Source organism: Neovison vison, chromosome 2, assembly GCF_020171115.1.
Source record: "Neovison vison isolate M4711 chromosome 2, ASM_NN_V1, whole genome shotgun sequence".
NCBI classification, from domain to species: Eukaryota; Metazoa; Chordata; class Mammalia; order Carnivora; family Mustelidae; genus Neogale; species Neogale vison.
In genome coordinates, this window is record NC_058092.1 from 73344951 (window position 1) to 73367807 (window position 22857).

The window sequence follows — 22857 nt, forward strand, 5'->3', positions numbered from 1 at the left end:
CATATTTAGTTTTCAAGTAATATAAGATTTATAGTATTTAATGGTATTTGAAAACTGAAATACACAAGTAGTTATCACAAAAGGTAATCAAAAAAACCATTTTCTTCTTTTTTTTTCCAATTTATTTATTTTCAGAAAAACAGTATTCATTATTTTTTCACCACACCCAGTGCTCCATGCAAGCCGTGTCCTCTATAATACCCACCACCTGGTACCCCAACCTCCCACCCCCCCACCACTTCAAACCCCTCAGACTGTTTTTCAGAGTCCATAGTCTCTCATGGTTCACCTCCCCTTCCAATTTACCCAAATTCCCTTCTCCTCTCTAACGCCCCTTGTCCTCCATGCTATTGGTTATGCTCCACAAATAAGTGAAACCATATGATAATTGACTCTCTGCTTGACTTATTTCACTCAGCATAATCTCTTCCAGTCCCGTCCATGTTGCTAAAAAAAGTTGGGTATTCATCCTTTCTTCTTGATCCACAGTTGTCCCTGACGACTATACTTGTATAACTCCCACCTAAAGAAAGTCTTTGACCCTAATTCATTGCCACTCCCAATCCAGTTCCTTCATTTGCCTTTTGTTTTGCTTTGTTTTTTTAAACACACTTGTTTCATCTGCTCTTTCCTAGTGCTTTTTATTTTAGTGCTTCATCCTTCCATAAAATGCTTTTCTATGAAAAGTTCCCAGGACTGGACAATCTCTTGACAGTGATGATGATGACCATTACTAACCACCATGATGAGGATGACAACTACACAATCTAAAGAATTACTCAGCTCAATGAGAACTTAAGACCTCAACTGTCTTAGAAAGTATGATAAATGTGTTCAGCATAATCCCCATTGCTATTTAACAACTTAAATCTTTAGAATAAGGAAGTGAGATAAGGAAGTTCATCAAAATACTTTAGTAATTCATGTTTATTTATGCAAATATTTTAGTTCTGATTCAAATTCCTGAGTTAAGGAGATACATAAATACTCTCCTTGCATTTCTAAAAGGTTTATTGTAATGTGCAATAATGGTACTCACTTTGTATTCTATTCTGTTTCTAGCTTTACATCTCTTGCCTGGAGTGAAAAACTCAATGGTACATTTGAATAACAATGGATATGATGGCATTGTCATTGCAATTAACCCTAGGGTACCAGAAGATGAAAAACTCATTCAAAACATAAAGGTAAGGGAGAAAATTTTATTACGAACTTATTTTTATTCCAATAAGTATTTTCCATCCCTGTTGCCAAGGCACATATACATGCTCATACAGTAACAACTTTCTAGAACTGTTTTTACAGTATTCATCATTTATATAGTATGTATCTAAACTGTAAAGATTAATATCTGCTTAGTTTGATTTCTCATATATTTATAGTAGTAGTCATTCCCCTAATAAATTATTAAGAGGCAAAACTACAATGTTTCTTCGACTTACTAAGCTAACAGAAAGACCTTAGACCTACTGAAGAATTCTTTTTTTTAAGATTTTATTTATTTATTTGAGACAGAGAATGAATGGAAAGAGCACAAGCAGGAGGAGAAGCAGGCAGAGGGAGAGGGAGAAGCAAGCTTTCCACTGAGCAGGGAGCCCAATGCAGGGCTTTATCCCAGGACACTGGGATCCTGACCTGAGTTAAACCTGAGCTAAAGACAGAACTTAACACACGGAGCCACCGAGGCACCCCCTACTGGAGAATTCTTTTCAAATTTACCTTTGTAAAGTTATTTTTGTAATGTTTATATAGCTAACCCATACTTAAGCCTTAGATTTCACTGTACATTTTTTTAGTTGTTCATATTTGTTCAACTCTGAAAAATTAACAACAAGCTCTGATATATTTGATTTTAAAGAAAATATTGCATATTTTTGAAGTTGATTTACTTCTTAATTTTATTTGGGTTAGTCAGAATAACAGAAACACTTTATATATATAGCATTTTAATATATTCTATCTTCTCTGATCTTCTCAATATCTCTATGAGGTAAATTATTACCCTTGTTGCATAAGTGAGAGAAGCTAATAATTTATACAGTCTTAAAATAAGTGGTAAAACTGGAATGTGAAGGCAATGAGACAAACATATTTTTATTTTCATTACTGCTTGGTAAAAATTTGCCTTTTCTGAACATACTCCATATGAAAAAGTAACTCAAACCTAGCAAAGTGGTATTTTTTTCAATTAAAAATATAAAATCTACAAAACTTTAAACTCTCAGCCCATTTATAAACACCTCTGTTTAATTAAACAACTTGCCAACAAACTCCCATTCTTAATTACCTTTATATATCATCCAGAACTCATTCCCCTCTCCAACCCAAAATACTGAATACAGGTCTGGATAGGTTAAAAAAAAAATACGGTTGATTTTTGGGCATATGAAAATGAACAGTTTGCAGACTAAAGAGACAGAGTAAAATTCAACTTATTTTTCAGTTAGGCTTTGCTAAAATATTGGGGGAAAGGGAGCTTAGATATGCTTCTTCTTGTTCACGTGTACAATTTCATGCTCATTTCATCGTGAAATTGTTACCATATTTTGTCAGGAAATGGTAACTGAAGCTTCGACTTACCTGTTTCATGCCACCCAATGAAGAGTTTATTTCAGGAATGTAAGCATTTTAATTCCACTGACCTGGAAGTCAAAATCTGAGTACTTAATGCCAAAACAAGAATCATATGACCAGGTAGGGTATTTTATCTAGCTCCTACACTGCTTTTTTCTTCCTATGCTTCCTAAAAATTAATACTCATAATTTAAAAAAAATTCCTAGCCACTACTTCAGTAATTAAATTGGTAATATTAGTTATCTTAATTTAGATAAAAGAAATCCTTGTTTCCATCACTTGTGATGTTTTGGTTTATTCTTCTGCTTTTTAGGCAGATGTCATAGTTGCCAATCCTTACCTAAAATTTGGAGATGATCCCTATACACTTCAATATGGACAATGTGGGGAAAAGGGACAATATATACATTTTACTCCAAACTTCTTATTGACTAATAATTTGCCCATCTATGGGTCCCGAGGTAGGGATATCTATTTTATACTTCTATTTTTATTTCCATGGAAACAAATATGACACAGTAATTAATAGTATTTTTAATGATTTTTAAGAGAAGTACTGATTAATATCTTTATCTAGAAATATAGTAGTTATGTTCAATATAATTATATTTCTTTGTGTGTTTAATAATAATTTAATAAAAAATAATACGTTAAAAATAAGTAATAAATACTAACCCATTTCAACATTTTTGACCTAATAAAAGATATCAATTTCTAAAGTTCTTTGACTTAATTAAGCTAAGGATCTGGGGCAGGGAGACATAAAATACATGGACACTGTATTAAAATATAGTAAATATAAATTTGTAAGTGGCAGTATTCTCTCATAGGCAGAGTGTTTGTCCATGAGTGGGCCCACCTCCGATGGGGAATATTTGATGAGTATAATGTGGACCGGCCATTCTATATTTCCAGACGGAACACTATCGAAGCAACAAGGTAACATTATATTGAACAAATTTATTTTCAAAAGTTTTCACTTATTATTTTTAAATTTTCACTTATTAATTTTAAATTTTCTATACTAGGCAAACAAAAGCTGTCTTAGTGGTTGAATGTTCAGAGTTAATTGCAATATCTAACCAGACCCACTATGTATATGTCCAAATATTTCTGGGGATGCTACCTTGGAATCAAGATCAACCTGGAACTGGGATTCATTTCAGTATTCATAGGGATTGTACTAAAATATGTTATTCTCAGAGAAGAAAGGAAAAAGCTGTAGCCTAAACCATAAGATACCTGAGAACTGGAATTCATTCCTATCATATCCTTATTTCATTTTATTTATTTAGTTTCCCCAACGTTTTATTCCATTTGATTCCACTTTTTAAGGTGAATCTATTCCAGTGAAATCAATGAAAGTACTAGAGCTCCATGTTAAATATATTTATTCTTCATTTAAGCTTAAGCTTAAAAAAAGTATTTTTCATAAGAATAAGTGAGTAAATGATTTTTGAAATATAAATATTTTATATTATATATTACATATAATATATAAATATTTTATTATTATATTCCTTAAATATGAATATAATTCTGGGTAGATTTAGACATGTCCTATTAATAAATGGGTGATATTTAAATATGGAGTATTTAAAGAGTATTAAAGAAAAATAGAAATCAGTGTAATTGGAAACAGGTCTTTGGGATAAAAAAACATGTTAAAGGGCGCCTGGGTGGCTCAGTGGGTTAGGCCGCTGCCTTCGGCTCAGGTCGTGATCTCAGGGTCCTGGGATCGAGGCCCGCATCGGGCTCTCTGCTCAGCGGGGAGCCTGCTTCCTCCTCTCTCTCTGCCTGCCTCTCTGCCTGCTTGTGATCTCGCTCTGTCAAATAAATAAATAAAATCTTTAAAAAACAAAAACAAAAACAAAACAAAACAAAAAAAAAACATGTTAAAGAGGCGTGAGAGAAATACAGGTCTCCCCATGTTCTCCATGTTGTTTGCTTTTTCCCTACTGAGCTGCTGGAGTATCATGCAGACAGGGCTCTCACCCTGTGCAACTCCTCCCCCACCACCTCCCTTATCCAAATAATGCTTGTTCATTCTTCCAGACTCAGTTTAAATGTTTGGTCCCCAAGTGTCTTTTTCTTCTCCCTCTATTTGGTGTAAGATCTGAGACTGTCCCCAAAGCAATACACATGGCCTTCTCTCACACAGAGCAGTAGTTATCTGTGTAATTTTATTACCCACACTAGACTTTAAGATCCTTGAAGACTTTTTTTTGTTTTTTAATCCCCTAGACTTCAGCCTGGCACAGAGTGAAGTAACAGCTAAACAAAGAATAGATCAAGTAACAAATTTTTGATAAATGAATATGAATATGTTTTCTTATTAATCATAAAAAGAGATATATTGGTAAAAAACAATTATCTAAAATAACATTTAATGATCTCCTACTGTGTGACAGGCACTTTGTTTGAGGCAGTGTAAGTTTAATTTTCAGGCTTTCCCTGGAGCTAACCCTCTTGGAATATATGACTCACTATCTCCTCTAATCCTTTCAATACTAAAAAAATTTAAGTGGGTTAATATCGTGACACTTAATATTAATGCAGAATAAAAGTAAATCCAATAAATAAGAAATCTTTAAAATCTTTTACCCATAACTACAGCCCCCATTCCTTGCCTGGGACTTGACAACTATCTTACTTATACAGACTAAAGAGTTTGTTTGAATGTACAAGCATTTCCATGCAATGTTTATTTTTACTTTGTCCTTTGATCTAGCTCATTGTTTTTTTCAAAATGTAAATTGTAAAATGCTATCAACACAAACCACACATGGTTTTGTATGGATGGTATACACACATATGTGTATATACATTTATATCTACATACCAGTATGTATGTGTTTGTATCACATACACATAAATTTAAGAGGGTTTTAAGCATTATGCTGACTCTCTCATCCCCACTAGGAAGCAATCCTCCATATCTCTTAACTCATTTTATCTTTACAACATCCCTAAACCTTAGGAATTATCTTTAATTCAAGGTCACAAGGATAATAGATTAATTTATTACATTAGTGAGCAATAATGTTAATAACTATAAACTGGCACGATTGTTCTTATTGACATCAACTGTAAATAAAGGCAGGACTGTGACTAATTCTGTCAAAATTAAGTATTTGCCCATGATCTGTAGATCATTAAGGGAAAGATTGTAGAATGTGAGTCTTTTATCACGATTTCTGGTCTTCATAAATAAATATAATTTAATTCTTTCATCATAGATGTTCAACTCATATTACTGGCATTAATGTGGTTTTCAAGGAATGTCAGGGAGGCAGCTGTATAACAAGGCCATGCAGGCGTGACTCACAGACAGGACTGTATGAAGCAAAATGTACATTTATCCCAGAAAAATCCCAGGCTGCAAAGGACTCCATAATGTTTATGCAAAGTCTCAATTCCGTAAGTACCTTCTTTTTCTAGTTTCACAAAGGAACACTTCAGGAAAAATTAATTAGGGAAGCTGTATTTTCTACTATGAAATTATGTATACCAAAGGACATGAAGGAGATTACTCAAACGATTAACTAAAAGCCATTTTCCAGCCTGTGTCAGGGTGTGCCTGGTAAAGTTTCCACCTTTTTTTTATAAACCAGTTTCTTTTCTTCAGAAGTAGAACTGTACCTTTTCACTGATGTCACATAATTTCTTAAAACAACATCTCTTCCCTCATTTGACTTCTGTGGATTTGTGTAGTTCTAAAACTACAACCTTACTTATAATTCTCTCTTCTAAGTGTTAATCATACTACTTTTCCAAAGTAATTCATTCTATAGCTTTGGAAAAGTACTGACATTCTAGACTTTGTAGTACCTTCACACTAAAGTATATCAGGCTATTGCAAAGTGATACTGTGAAAATGTGCATGGCTCTGTTTCTACATAACAAACTTAAGGGAAAAGTTCACAATTACTAGTCTCATCAATTATAAAATAATAACACAATAATTCAAGTTTTAAAGCTAATGTTTGGCCTGAAATATCTGGTTTCAATGTATAAAGTTGAATGATAAGAACAGATGTCTTGGAGTCAGAAGACTTGATCTCAAACCCAGTCTGTCATTTTCAGCTATGTCTTTACAAGCAAACTTGCAAAGTTCTCTTGAAAATTTAGTTATCTCATCCCATAAATGGGACTTATAATACATCACAGGTTATTATTGTTAGGTTCACAAGAGGTAGTATGAGTAAAGCATGATCACAGTGCTTAGCACAAGGTGAGCACAAAGTAAACTTCCAAGTTTTAGTTTTTAAAATGTATAAAATATCTGGATAATAGTTAATTATCTCTTTCCCTGGATAAGCCCAATCTTAATTAATGTAAACATATTGTAATTAGTATATGTGCTGCCGAAGCGAGCACAAACATATTGTAATTAACTAATGAAGGTTTCTAAGCATGCAAAAATATTTTAAATATGAAAGTCATCAGAAAACAATCAAAATAAAGTATACTACCTCTAGATAGTAAGACTAACTTATTTAAAAGAAGCAATATTCCATATACCAAATCACTTAGCAACAAATATTTCTTTGGGTAGAAGTTTATAAATGCCTATTATTTCCAATAAAATTTAAACCTGCTTTAGAACTTAAGGCATTAATGATGAAGAACTTGAATCAAAATATAGACTTAATATTTGCTGAAACTCTTAAAAGAACCTAATTAGATATTTAAGTAGAAGTTGTTTACCAGTCTGAAAAAGGTCCCTTCTAGAAATAGTTGAAACATGAGTCAAGAAAGTTCACTTTAGTTTGAAGTGGCGGGGGGGTGGGAGGTTGGGATACCAGGTGGTGGGTATTATAGAGGGCACGGCTTGCATGGAGCACTGGGTGTGGTGAAAAAATAATGAATAATGTTTTTCTGAAAATAAATAAATTGAAAAAAAAAAAAGAAAGTTCACTTTAACCTGCTAAATCTGGATCAGAATTCAGCATCCAAGTAGGTACCAGATCATGTCACACGAGAGGATAATTGGAATATGTATTGCCTATACCAAGCTATAAGTCCCAAAAGCATCTCACTGTCAGGAAATACCTCATGCTGCCTCCTGAGAGATAAATAATAATGAAGAAGATCACATAACTGAGATATGGATAGAACTAATTACATAAGCCATGTCTCAGAGATAAATACTGAACATCTTGTCCAGAATAACACTAACTTCTAATTATCAAAACACAGATTAAATAAATTGCATAGTATTTGTACTACCAGGGCATCAGCTCACCAAAGGGAGATATGGCCTGAAATACTGAATGTTCAATTCCATAATTTCATTCCCTTCAATTTCATTATTTCCACTTCATGCTCAGCTGGAAATACAGAAATAATTAAAGATAAATGTTCTTGACAGACTCAGTGAGAAAGTGCAGAAATAAGAAAATATATATATGAATTCAAAGTACAAAGAGGTATAAACCAAGTGCTATGGGAGTACAGCAAATATCTCCACCTGGAGGTCAGAAAATTGTTTCTAAAGAGATAAAAAAAATTACATCTGAAAAGGAATGAGTGTGAACTTACCAAAGCAGGAATAGGAAGGGCAATTTTAAGTTAAAAAAAAAAAAGTTTATAAAAACAAAGAGTGGGGAAAGGTGCAGGGATGCCACACACGATTGTACAAGTTGAGCACTGCCCAAATTATCTGCATCATGGTCACTAAAAATTTTAACATTTATTAGAACAACTTTCAGGTAAATAGCAGTAAAAAAAAAAAAAAACAACTTGAGAACAGGTCACCTTTTTCTAATTTGTGCAAGATTTCCTATCTCTTTTTCCATTTGAGTTAGCAAAGACCCTTGTGAAGATTTCTAGCATACTCTAAGAACAAGAAAAAAATCAGTGTGGTATAAGCAGATGATGGTCAGAGCAAGGAGCAGGAAACAAGACTGAAAGAACAAACTTACCTACAAAGCTAAGGTGTTTGGATTTTATCTTAACAGCTTCAGACTGGTGACATGATCAGTTTAATTCTTTCAGGAAGATAACTGTACCAACAGTGAGAAGGATGAAGGAACGAGATGACAGAAAGCAGAGAATCTAGTTAGAAGGCTACAGCAATAGGCAGATCAGAGACCTGAAGTCTCTGAATAAAGGCAGTGGCAGGGGACAAGGGACCAGATTTGATGCATATTTCATATCAGCAAGACTTATCAATCACCACTTTGATCGAAACTGTCTTTTTCTCCCATGCAATGAACCCCTTCTGGGATATGTCAATCGTTCTGAAGTTAATGTAAATCATCCATGTTAGAAGGAAAACAAAATCTTAAAACTTAAATGAAAGGTATTCAAATTTAATAATTTAGTTCTAAATCTGAGCTTACATCTAGAGATTGTACTGGGAGGGCATTTTTAAACATGCAATGCCATTTATAAAAATATTTCTCAGGGTGCCTGGGTGGCTCTGTCAATTAAGCATCCAACTCTTGATTTCAGGTTAGGTCATGATCTCAGAGTCCGAGGAGGGAGCCCCAGCTGGGCTCTGTGCTCAGCAGGGAGTCTGCTTGAGGATTCTCTCTCTCCCTCTGTCACCCCCATCCCCATGCAGATGGGAGCATGCACATGCTCTCTCTCTAATAATAAATAAATCTTTAAAAAAGATTTTTCTAATAAACAGAAGCTTACTGCAAGATGGATTTCTTCTTGAATGCTGTATGAGTTTATGGGAGCATTTTCCCAAGTTACTAAGTTTTCAAAACTTGGAGAATTTTCATGAGTTCTGTAATAAAGAAACATTTGGCAGAATTGCTAGGTACAGCTCACCATTTGCAACTAAAAGAGCACCAACACATTTTCTCATTTTCTCCCTACATTTTCATTACTGTCTCAGGAGTATTATTTTATTTCAGAGTTCACTAGAGCCAAAAATAATCCAGCTTGCTAAAATATCTGTGTTCTGGGGAGCCTGGGTGGCTCAGTAGGTTAAGCATCTGTCTTCAGCTCAGGTCATGGTGTCACCGTCCTGGAATCAAGCTCGCTGTGGGACTGAGCCCACTGCCCTCTGCCTCTCCACCCTATTTGTGTGTGTGCTCTCTCTCTCAAATAATAGATAAATAGATAGATAGATAAACAGATAGATAAAATATCTTTCCTCAATTCTTTGGTCAACTATAAAGATATAAAAAAAAACACTTAGGCAATTAAAGAAGGTCATTTTCTTTATCCCACTTTTTTTTTTTATGGTTCTTTCTAGTTTATTGTGTTTATCCCACTTTTAAAGGACAGCTAGAAACCCAGTCCCTCTTCCACTAAACTTAATTCAAGTTTGAGTCACCCAAGAGTCCAGAAGGGAAAATAAGAAATTAAGTTAAGCAGTTGTACCAGCTACATGCTCCCCCCAACTGCCATGATCTCACTATATCTAAGAGAATCATCAAAAAACTTTCCAGTGGGGCACCTGGGTGGCTCAGTGGGTTAAGCTGCTGCCTTCGGCTCAGGTCATGATCTCAGAGTCCTGGGATCGAGTCCTGCATCAGGCTTTCTGCTCAGCAGGGAACCTGCTTCCCTCTATCTCTCTCTCTGCCTGCCTCTCTGTCTACTTGTGATCTCTTTCTGTCAAATAAATAAATAAAATCTTAAAAAAAAAAAAAAAACTTTCCAGTGATGGTTTCGCCTTGCTTCCTCTCTACTGAGATATATAAAATGGATGTGAGATTGTTACATTATGAAATAATTTTTAATTATCAGGAGATAAAATCTGTGGAGGATGTATGTGGCAGCCAGCTACATATTCGGAAAAGAAAGTAATGCTTACCAATTATTGAAATAGTGTCTTCTAATTGATTTTTTCCAGGTAAAGGAATTTTGTACAGCAAAAACTCACAATACAGAAGCTCCAAACCTACAAAACAAAATGTGTAGTAGCAGAAGTACATGGGATGTAATTATGGACTCTGACGATTTTCAGAATGCATCTCCCATGGAAGGAACAGATCAACCACCCGATCCTACATTTTCATTGTTAAAGGCCAAACAGCGAGTTGTCTGGTACTTGATAAGTCTGGGAGCATGAGTTCGGTAAGACATTTGTTAGCTTCCTTAAATTAAGTAGTTAATTACTAGAAATATAATTTAATCTTGGGTTTAATTCTATTAAGCTAACTAAAACATAAATTTATTACTCTAATAACTTTTAGTACAATGATTCTATATGGACAAATACTGGAAGAAAATACACTAAAAAATAATTGTTATATGAAGATGATTGGACTACGGATTATGTTTATTCTTTAACTTTTAATTCTAACAAATTAAAAATACTATAACTAAACAAAAAAAGTATCCATAATTCCACCATTGAGCATATTATTCCAATCTTTTTTGTGTATTTGTCTTTCCTTCTCAAAAATGTGATTAAATTTTGTATGATACTTTATAGTATTATTTATTTTACTTACCATACCATAAATACTCTCTATGGAAAAAAATGATTTCATGATATAATTTTTAATGATCATATGCACATACCCTAATTTAGTCAGCTTCCTGTTATTGAACATTTTAGAGTTTTCAACTTTTTATAAAAATTATGCTGCAATAAACATTTTTGTATACATTTTAAAATTATTTTCTTAGCAGAAATTCCTGAATATAAAACTGTTCAATAAAAAGGCGTAGATTTTTAAGGCTTTATTAAGTATAACATATAATATAATGTATATTAAGTATATTAAGTATAACATAAAGTATAATGATTTTTCAATTTTTTCTTTAATTTTTTTTAATGAAATAAGGGGGCCAAACTTTTTCCTTCAAATTGTCCATTTAGCCTAATGATATCTATTCTTTTCTTTAAAAAAATTTTTTTTTATTAACATATAATGTATTATTAGCCCCAGGGGTACAGGTCTGTGAATCAACAGGTTTACACACTTCACACCACTCACCATAGCACATACCTTCCCTAGTGTTCATAACCCAACCACCCTCTCCCTACCTACCCCCTTCCCCCCAGGAACCCTCAGTTTGTTTTGTATGATTAAGAGTCTCTTATGGTTTGTCTCCCTCCTGATCCCATCTTGGTTTCATTTATTCTATTCCTACCCCCTAAACCCCCATGTTGCCTCTCAGCTTCCTCGTATCAGGGAGACTATATGATAATTGTCTTTCTCTGATTGACTTATTTCGCTAAGCATAATACCCTCTAGTTCCATCCAAATCATTGCAAACGGCAAGATTTCATTTCTTTTGACGGCTGGATAGTATTCCATTGTGTGTGTGTGTGTGTGTGTGTATCGCACATCTTCTTTATCCATTCATCTGTTGATGTGCATCTAGGTTCTTTCCATAGTTTGGCTATTGTGGACATTGCTGCTATAAACATTCAGGTGCACGTGCCCCTTCGGATCACTACATTTGTATCTTTAGGGTAAATACCCAGTAGTGTGATTTCTGGGTTGTAGGGTAGTTCTATTTTCAACTTTTTGAGGACACTCCATGCTGTTTTCCAGAGTGGTTGCACCAGCTTACATTCCCACCAACAGTGTAGGAGAGTTCAAGGGGGCCAAACTTTAAAATATAGTAATCAATTACTATCAAGATCTCTGGCCCATGAACAACTTTGTTTTTCACCAATCTGTCAAGATTTAAGGAGACTCAGGAAATATTCAGACATCTTTTTCTTACAGGAAGACCGTCTCTTTAGAATGAATCAAGCAGCAGAACTATACTTGATTCAAATTATTGAAAAGGGATCTTTGGTTGGGATGGTCACATTTGAAAGTTTTGCTACAACCCAAAACTACCTAACAGAAATAACTGGTGATAATGCTTATGAAAAGATCACTGCAAACCTGCCTCAAGAAGCTAGTGGTGGAACTTCAATTTGCAGTGGTCTCAGAGCAGGATTCCAGGTAAAATAAAAATTTTTTCTAAATAGCATTTGCCACTTACCATTGCTTTTATTTTTACCCCACTGTCTTTGAACAAGAGTCATGAATTCATAGGTCCGTTATCTAAATAGTATATTTTTTAAAGACTCCCCTACTGTCTGTTGTTTACAGCTGGGTAGTCTCTCTGGGTGTGGTTATTCCACCAATGTGCTCTTGAGGTACTGAGTCGCACTGGAGAATGGTTAAGAAAGGGAAGAAAAATCCAATGTGCACATAATCGCTGCAATTTTATTGAGGAGTTTACCATTTCTTTATCACTCACAACATCTGAACTACTATTAGCAAACAACGATGCTGCTGAGGGGACTGTGGAAGAGGGAAATTATCACTAGTTCTATGTTATAAAGACAACTCTAGTTCATCAAGTTAAATTGACAATTAAAAACCACAAAGATAGGGACGCCTGGGTGGCTCAGTTGGTTAAGCGGCTGCCTTCGGCTCCGGTTGTGATCCCAGCATCCTGGGATCGAGTCCCACATCGGGCTCCATGCTCGGCAGGGAGCCTGCTTCTCCCTCTGTCTCTGCCTGCCATTCTGTCTGCCTATGCTCACTCTCTCTCCCTCTCTCTCTCTGACAAATAAATAAAATCTTTAAAAAAAAAACAAAACAAAAAAACCACAAAGATAGTTCCCTAAGCAGTTTAGTACCAAACCTAAGACACACAGGTAGAAGTTTAATGAAATAAAAATTGTGAAATAAAATATTGGGAGCAACTTTACAGCACTATATTAGTCTGCCTTACAGTATGCAACTGAATTTCTTCCAACCTAAGATAGCCTTTGTTTAAGCCTATTTATTGTCATTAAGTTACAAAAAACAAAAAAACTGCTTTCCTTCACTGACCCTCCCATTGCTCCGGCTAAAAAAGTAGAGATTATTAACTTTTTCCAGGCCACTAATTAATATCATCTCTTAGCTTTCTAGTTGAGTCATTTTTCATAATGCATATTGGTTTAAGGAGGTACACAGGCTCTGGATTCCGGCAAACCTGGGATTCTGGCTCTGTTATTTATTAGTTAAATGACTTTGGGTAAGTTATCAACTCAGGAAGTCTTAGTTTAGCCAACTAAGGGAATGTGGAAAACAACAGTACCTTTCTCATTTAATTATGACAATTATGTAAGATAAGAAAGTGTTCAAAAAGGACTGCTATTATTATAATAAACATAATTCTTATATTATTTTTATTTATGTTTATTATGATTATGTTTATTATTATTATAAACATAATTCTTATACAGGTCTATTCACTTCTAAAATATGATGGTATTATACCTTGGGAATGTGTCTTATTGTTTGAAAATATTGGTTTGTATATTTTTCTTAATATATTTTGATATATACCTATGGATATTTTGACCACAGAGTCTATTATTGAACAGATTATGTTAAGTCACATTCAAGGTTATAAATACCTCTTCACTACTTTTAAAATGAAACCATAGCAATATATAGCATTTTACTTACATAATCATTATAATAGCTAAAATTTATTGATCATATTCTACATTATTGCCTATGTTAAATACATGTATGATCTTACTTATCCTTACCATTACTTTTTTAATAAGGTATTATTATTATGCCCATTTTTCACATAGGGAAACTAAAGTTCAGAGTAATTAAATACCATTCTTAAGATCATATAGTCAGTAACCAGCAAATCTAGGTAGGATTCAAAACCTGGTCTTTCTTATTCCAAAATCCAAAAAGCTAATCACTACACTGTAGTATTTATATAACTCTATTATATATAGTGAGGGTGGGGAACTAAATGCTAGATATTCTGTTTAGCAAATTGTACAGGGAGAATTTATTCTCAATTTGTATGACTAAAGATTTTTAGCCAATAGTCCTGATAGAAGTCAGAAAAAGACAAAAAAATTATAATACTTGATAAATTTATGAAATTCCTACTTTATGGCAGGTCAATGTTTTTTCCAGGAAATCATCAGATTCTTCAGTGATCAAATAGAATACATAAAAAGGCACATCATTTAACTTTGCATACATGCCTTTAGTCATGACTTTGCAAATGTTGTCTAGTATGCTGCCAAAATAGCGTGGGTCAGGGGCGCCTGGATGGCTCAGTGGGTTAAAGCCTCTGCCTTTGGCTCAGGTCATACATAGTCCCAGGGTCCTGGGATGGAGTCCCAGATGGGGCTCTCTGCTCAGCAGCAGGGAGCCTTCTCCCCCCCACCCTTGTCTGCCTCTGCCTACTTATAATCTCTGTCTGTCAAATAAATAAATAAAATCTTAAAAAAAAACAAAAAACAGCCTGGGTCATTTGCTTCTACCTCAAGCATCTCCTGGAATAATAATAATAACTTACACTGAGGCACCTGGGTGGCTCAGTCAGTTAAGCATCTGCCTTCATGATCCTGGAATCCTGGGATCAAGACCTGCATCCGGCTCCCTGCACAGCAGGGAGTCTGTTTCTCCCTCTCCCTCTACTGCTCCTTCTGCTTGTGTTCTCTCTCTCTCTCTCTCTCTCTCTGTCAAATAAATAAATAAAATATTTTTTAAAATAATAATAATAAATAACATTCACTTAGCACTTACTATTTGCTAGGCATTGTTCTAAGAGTTTTATTTTCCTCTCTTGGGTAGCTTGAATATATTTGAAAAGTTTAGAAGCACTGTTTGAAAAACGGTTTTGAAGCACTCTTTGAAAAACTGCAAGACTATTGTACATTACACTCATTTCTATGCCAGCACAGCCTGTAATGACAGTGCAAAGTTTCCTTTTGCTTACTCTGATGCATAGGCCTAAAGACTTCTCCAAGACTAAAGAGTATACTTATTTTTATTTTAAATTTATTGAGATATGATATTCTGTACTAATAATCTGATTTTTCACTACCAGGCAATTATCCACAGCAACCAGAGTACTTCTGGTTCTGAAATCATATTACTAACAGATGGAGAAGATGATGAAATAAGCTCATGCTTTGAGGAGGTAAAGGAAAGTGGTGCAGTCATCCACACCATTGCTCTGGGACCCTCTGCTGCCAAAGAACTAGAGACCCTGTCAAATATGACAGGTAAACCTTTGGAATATAGTTTGAATAGAAAATATATTTTCAGTCTCTCCCATTAACTACATCTCCCATTAACTACCTCTCACATTAAACTACAACACTGCTCATAAATTTCCTATCCTAAAATTTAATTGTTGACCCTTCCTTGTCCTTGCCCTTCAAATTAATCTTTCCTCTTCCCCACCTCCAACTCTCTTCACTTCTATCTATACCAGCTTCTTCTAATATTAGTCAATATTATCTGTCTTCATTCATTTCTCACCACTTTCTACCAATACCGCCAAATTGAAACTTCTTTCTCCATGGCTACCAACGATTTCCTCAACTGCAATTCCAAAGTTCTTGCTCATATTTGTCCTGTTCAGTCCTACAGTCGATATTCAGATAGCCCTAATTCATAGAAGAAAAAATGGAAACCTACAGAGTACAAATGATTTGCCTAAGGCTGTAGTTAAAGTCCTGATTACCAGTTCCTGTCCCCAGCAATCCATCCTTTTCCATTGCTATTTTTTTTTTAAGAGACAGACATCATGTGTGTGCATGTGACCATGAGGTAGGGGGACAGAGAGAGAGGGAGAGAGAGAATCCTAAGCAGGCTCCATGCCCAGCGGCAGAGCCCATGGAGGGGCTGGATCTTACAACCCTGAGATCATGACCTGAGTCAAAATCAAAAGTTAGATGCCTAACTGACTGAGCTACCCAGGCGTCCCCATCCTTTTCCATTCCTTACTCCTGTGTAATTTCTTTGTTAACTCCTATGTTATTTATTTTCTCACTTAATTTTTACTTAATTCTAAACTATTCTCTAAATTCTCTAAATTGTTTTGGTATACCTTAGACAGAACTAAAACTAAGCAACTGGTTCAAAATTGTCTTAAATTTCATTTTTGTAACACCATTTAGTGGTTAGATCAGCTTTACTAATGTGGCAGGCCCTTATTCTAATGACTGATATAAAAACAATAATATTTGGGGGTGCCTGGGTGGCTCAGTGGGTTAAAGCCTCTGCCTTCAGCTCGGGTCATGATCCCGGGGTCCTGGGATCAAGCCCCGCATCAGGCTCTCTGCTCAGCAGGGAGCCTGCTTCCTCCTCTCTCCCTGTCTGCCTCTCTGCCTACTTGTGTTCTCTGTCTTTCAAATAAATAAATAAAATCTTTAAAAAAAAATTAAAAATTAAAAACACAATAATATTTGGCAAGTTCTTTAGATTTCTTCATATTTATATTGATAAAAGCAGAAGAACAAGTATGAGTTTCCAATTAAAATTAGTATTATGAAAGTAAATACAATTCCATTTTAGGAGGACATCGTTTTTATGCCAATAAAGACATAAATGGCCTTACTGATGCTTTCAGTAGAATTTCATCTAGAAGTGGCAGCATCACTCAGCAGGCTATTCAGGTTGGTATCTCAGAAAAATTATTTGCCTTTCACATTTGTAATAAATGTCCATTATCCTAAATAGACATTTCTTTCTCTAACAAATAACTATTTTGCCTGAAAATTATTTCCTACTAAAAGACATTCTTACTGAATTTCCTTTTCTTTGACACTTGTCATCTTTTCTTCTGATTTGTCCACTATTTATATTTATATATTTATAATTATTATATATTCATATATATATATATAATATTTATATATTTATATGTTTATATATAGAAATATATAACATTTATATAACTATAATTATAATTATAATTATTTTATAAATATAAAATATATTTATAATTATATTTATATATTATATTTATATTATAAATATAAATATAATATATAATTATAATTATATAAATATATACTTATATATTACATATATTATAAGTATATATTTATATATTTATAATTATAAATGCTTTTATTTGCAAAATTCTTCAAAATAATTCTTATTTCACTGAAATCTTAGACATAAATTTAGAATTACTCTAAACTGACAAAGCTTTGAAATTTTATTAACTATAATTACAAATTGGTTCTCTCTGTTCTTTTTTTTATTTATGTAACAGTTAGAAAGTAAAGCCTTAAGTATTACAGGAAAGAAATGGATAAATGGTACAGTACCTGTGGATAGTACAATTGGAAATGACACTTTCTTTGTTGTCACATGGACAATACAAAAGCCAGAAATTCTTCTCCAAGATCCAAAAGGAACAAAATATGAAACTTCAGATTTCAAAGTAGATAAACTAAATGTTCGGTCTGCCCGTCTTCAAATACCAGGTATTGCAGAGGTAAGAATATTCTTTTATTTTCTCCATGATTTATTAATCAACTTCGAGGGGAAAAAATGAAGACAACATCCACTACACTGTCAATATTAAAGTGGCAACAATCATCTGTCACAAAAAAGAAGCTAAGAGCTGTCTGAGTGGTGTCAGTTAAATGTCCAACTCTTGGTTTCAGCTCAGGAAGTGATTTTGGGATCCTGAGATGGAGCTCTGTGTCAGGCTTTGTGCTCAGTGTGGAGTCTGTTTAAGACTCTCTCCCTCTGCCTTTCCCTTTGATCCTCCTTGCATTATCATCCCACCCTACTCCACCCCCTCTCTCACTCTCATTCTCTCTCAAAATAAATAAATCTTAAAAAAAAAAAGCCAAGTAGAATAGAAATTTATATCCATATTATTTATTAGCTTATAAAATTTGAGTACTAAAAATCATTACTGGGGCGCCTGGGTGGCTCATCGGGTTAAGGCCTCTGCCTTCGGCTCAGGTCATGATTCCAGGGGTCCTGGGATGGAGCCCCACATCGGGCTCCCCTCAGCAGGAAGCCTGCTTCCTCCTCTGTCTCTGCCTGCCTCTCTGCCTACCTGTGATCTCTGTCAAATAAATTTAAAAAAATTTTTTTAAATAATTAACTATTACTCTGCTTAAATTTCTAAATAATTTTGTATTCCAAACAAGAATAGGAAAGTATTACAAAAACTCTCAAATAGATATGTTGGATTTTCAGACAGGTACTTGGACTTATAGCCTTCTAAATAAACATGCCAACTCTCAAATGCTAACGGTGACAATGACTACTCGAGCAAGAAGTCCCACCACGCTGCCAGTAATTGCAACTGCTCACATGAGCCAAAGTACAACACATTATCCTAGCCCAATGATTGTTTACGCACAAGTCAGTCAAGGGTTTTTGCCTGTTCTGGGAATCAACGTAACAGCCACTATAGAAACTGAAGATGGACACCGAGTAATACTGGAGCTCTGGGACAATGGTGCTGGTAATAAGAATCTGCATCAACTTCCACTGAAGCTAAAATCCTACTACAGTCACATAACTTAGAAATCAATATTTCCTATGTATGAGAATGAATCAATTTTTAAGTAAATGAAATTTGATTTTTATGTTTTTAATACTTTCTACTCTGCTCTCTGAACTACACAAAGATATAAGCACATTTATCTTTAAATTTTACGAGTAATTTTACTTTCCTCATGGAAATTAAATATAATTTTTTCCCATTTTCATTAGTGTAAGTGTTTTGCCTATGCTTCTTCCATTTTGCATATGCTTTTACTTTATTTTGTTAAGATTTCTATATGAAATAATAATAGCTAATGTTAATTGAATGTTTACCAAGAATTACTTTTCCAGGGTAAAAGGTTAGCAAGTAGCCAGGCCAGGCTCTGAACCCAAGCAGTCTGATACCGGGTTTTATGTACTTAAACCACTGTGCTATACTCACTCCCAAAATGATTACCAAAACTAGTGCTCATGAACAGTGCTTAGGACTGTCACTGTTACTCCGCTGAATGGCTAATTATTATGTTATAATATCTAGGTGCTGATACTGTGAAGAATGATGGTGTCTATTCAAGATATTTTACAGAATACCATGGAAATGGTAGATACAGTTTAAAAGTACATGCCCAGGCGAGAAACAATATGGCCAGACTAAGTTTAAAACAACAACAGAACAAAGCTCTGTATATGCCAGGCTATGTTGAAAATGGTAAGTAGCATTAAGATAGAAATGTGTCATCTGTTTACATAAGTTACATGTGGTAAGCACTGAAAATATTATGTATTATGGAAAATGTAAGTATACAGTTGTATACTTATATCTGTTTATTTAAATATCTGTGTATTTGTGTATCTGTGTATTTAAAAGCCATATTCATGTTAAAAGACCTAGCACAGGATGATGCTTCCAACGTGTTTTGTTTACATCTCCCTCAGTTCATTTACACTGAAAAAAAAAATCACTGAGGTGCCTGGAGGCGCTCAGTGGGTTACGCTCAGTCGGTTAAGCATCTGTCTTTGGCTCAGGTCTTGGGTTCTGGGATCAAGCTCCACATCAGGGTCCCTACTTCTCCCTCTCCCTCTTCCTGTCACTCCCCCTGCTTGTGCTCTCTCTCTCTCTCCCTCTGTCAAATGAATAAATAAAATCTTAAAAAAAGAAAATCCTGAGCACCTCTCTATGTGGCAAGCATTGTGCTAGGTGCTATAACTAAAAAAAACAAGACATAGCCTTGTCCTCAAAGAATTTACAGTCAAGTAATAAAGACAGATATGTTAAGAGATAGTTCTAACATCGCATAATGTCTCATCAGTTTTAAAATGATACCAATAAAACAAGCGTTTTTTCTCTAAAAGCTATTTTTCACTGTCTACAATCATTCAATAATAACCCATTTATAGCTGCAAGATGAGATTATAAGATAAAGAATAGACATAGCATTATGAAAAGTCACAGAATTACCTTTTTTATAGGTAAAATTATACTAAACCCACCCAGGCCTGAAGTCAAAGATGATGACATATCAGAAGCTAAAGTAGAAGATTTCAGCAGACTAACCTCTGGAGGATCATTTACTGTATCAGGAGCTCCTCCTGCTGGTAGTCATACTCATGTGTTCCCACCTGGCAAAATCACAGACCTTGAAGCTAAGGTTAAAGAAGATCACATTCAACTTTCATGGACCGCCCCTGGCAATGTCCTTGATAAAGGAAAAGGTAAGTTTTATATTGTGTTTTAAAATATATAAAAAGAGGGGTGCCTGGGTGGCTCAGTCCGTTAAGCGGCTGCCTTTGGCCGGGGTCATGATCCCAGACTCTTGGAATCAAACCCCACATCGGATTCCCTGCTCAGCAGAGAGCCTGCTTCTCACTCTCCTTCTGCCTGCCACTCTGCCTACTTGTGCTATCTGTCTATCTCTCTGTCAAATAAATGAATAAAATCTTTAAAAGAAGAGTGATTTTTAAAATTTTAAATAAGTAAATAATATATATATTCATATATACATACACGCACACACACACATATATATATATAAAAGAAATCCCTTTGGCTTTCATTTGCTAGGAATTGTCTAATGTTCTACTTATAAAAAACACGTATGGAGTGTTTACTCTGAGCCGTTACTCACCTACTTTTAGATGCAGAAATTGAAGTTCCAAGAGATAATGAAAGGCAGATACAGGTAGTCAGACAGGAAAAGAAGGAACAAAATAATGTGTTCAAAGTGAAGAAAGCAAAGTTTCAGAATAAAATATCTAAATTAAAATAAAAGCTAGGTGATAAACAGATAGATATATAGAACCATCTAAATGGAATGCAGGGTGTGTGTGAAGAGTAGTAAAATAGATTGATAAGGCTTATTACTAAAAAACTAAAATGTTAAGGCAGAGGCTCTGAATTTTTTTTTAAAACCACTAAATCAATGTTATTCACCATACACTTAAAACACTTGCAACATTTCATGAAAAAATAGTCTTTACTTCAAAAAAAGACATTTGATGTTTTATTCATGGCATTTCAGAATGTTAGAATATATTTTTATATTGACAGCTCTAGTAGACCTCTAAAAGCATTTTGGAATAAAAAAAATTATGTCAGCATCTCCCTTTCTTTTCTTGACAAAGTAACAGTTATAATAATAACATATTTCAAACATTTAAGTCCCAGACATTCTGCTATAATACTTTTCATGCATTATCATATCTAATTATCACCACTCAAGTAGTAGGCATTCAATAAATATTTGTTGAATGAATTGAATGACTGACTCTCCGTTTTATAGATAAGAAAATTGAAGGTAAAAAGGTGAAACATATTTTTCTTTGTTACACAGCTAGAAAGTGTAGAATTAAGGTACGAATCAAAATCTGCCTAAGTTCTTAAGCACATTTTAATTAGTACACATCTTAACCTCTCTGCTTTCTTTTGCCCTCTGTCCTTATCCCTGTCTCCCACACTACTGATCTCCCACTCCCCACTCCTATTACTCCCTCTCAGCTTAATGAGAAATAATACAGTTGTGGGGAACTGAATGTCTTTCCTATACTTGAATGCTATTATGTTCCTTGTTCTAAAAGTAGATTCAGATTTTTGTATTTCTATTTCTTAAAAAAAAATCTAGATTTCATTTTTTAGTATTGTATGATTTTGAATTAATTTTGTGGTTAGATAACTAGATTAAAAACTACTTATATATTTGTTCTTAAAAGAAAGAAGATGGAATAACCAGATAAAATCTACATCTATGATTTTCATGTCTAAATCCTACTGTGCATTTCTGAAGGGCCCTAAGTGTAAGACAATATAAGACAATATAAGGCATCCTACTGATTTTAATATACATGAAGTATCTATTGTCTTTCAGCCAAGAGCTACATTATAAGAATAAGTATGTGTTTCCTGGATCTCCGAGAAGATTTTGACAATGCTGCTTTAGTAAACACTACTAGTCTGATACCTAAGGAGGCTGGCTCAATAGAAAATTTTGAATTTAAACCAGAACATTTTAAAATAGAAAATGGCACCAAATTCTATATTGCAATTCAAGCCATCCATGGAGCTAACCTAACCTCAGAGGTTTCTAACATTGCACAAGCAACCAAGTTTATTCCTCCGCAGGAATCCAGTGCCCCTGCTCTGGGTACCAAGATTTTTGCAACCAGTTTGGCAATCTGGGGATTAGCTACGATTTTATCTACTTTAAACTAGGAAATATATTAGAAATAATATTTAAAAAAGAAAGAATATTCAATTTATATATACTTGATTAACATTTATTTAGAATTTAACTTGCTACACTTGTCTATATCAAAACATTTGTACATTTGTAAATGTACAAAGTTGTAAATTTCCTAACTACTTGAGTTCATTAGTATTAATTAATGAGCTAATAAGTTGCTAAATGTAAATCATAATGAATATAATATTTCCTATCTTTGAAAAATCCATTTATTAACTCAATAAAAAAAATAATGCATATTTGTACTTGAGGGTGTCTTAAGAAACATTTTCAGAGTGTGCTACAAATTCATTTGGTATATTAAAAAATCAGAATTCATCTAAGCCATTAGAAAAATATTTATATA

At 34.2% G+C, this 22857-nt stretch overlaps 1 protein-coding gene across 1 annotated transcript; it reads left to right on the top strand.

Annotated features, from left to right (window-relative positions):
• The first annotated feature begins 1028 nt into the window (after positions 1-1028).
• On the top strand, positions 1029-22543 carry LOC122900156 (calcium-activated chloride channel regulator 1-like). The gene is given in 15 exon segments (XM_044238627.1): positions 1029-1187; positions 2554-2694; positions 2889-3036; positions 3406-3514; positions 5815-5995; positions 10392-10575; positions 10578-10615; positions 12226-12450; positions 15356-15533; positions 16831-16931; positions 17537-17761; positions 18481-18751; positions 19313-19483; positions 20245-20487; positions 22137-22543. Coding segments are annotated over 15 exon segments (2718 nt in total). The 3' UTR covers positions 22481-22543.
• Positions 22544-22857: the final 314 nt, after the last annotated feature.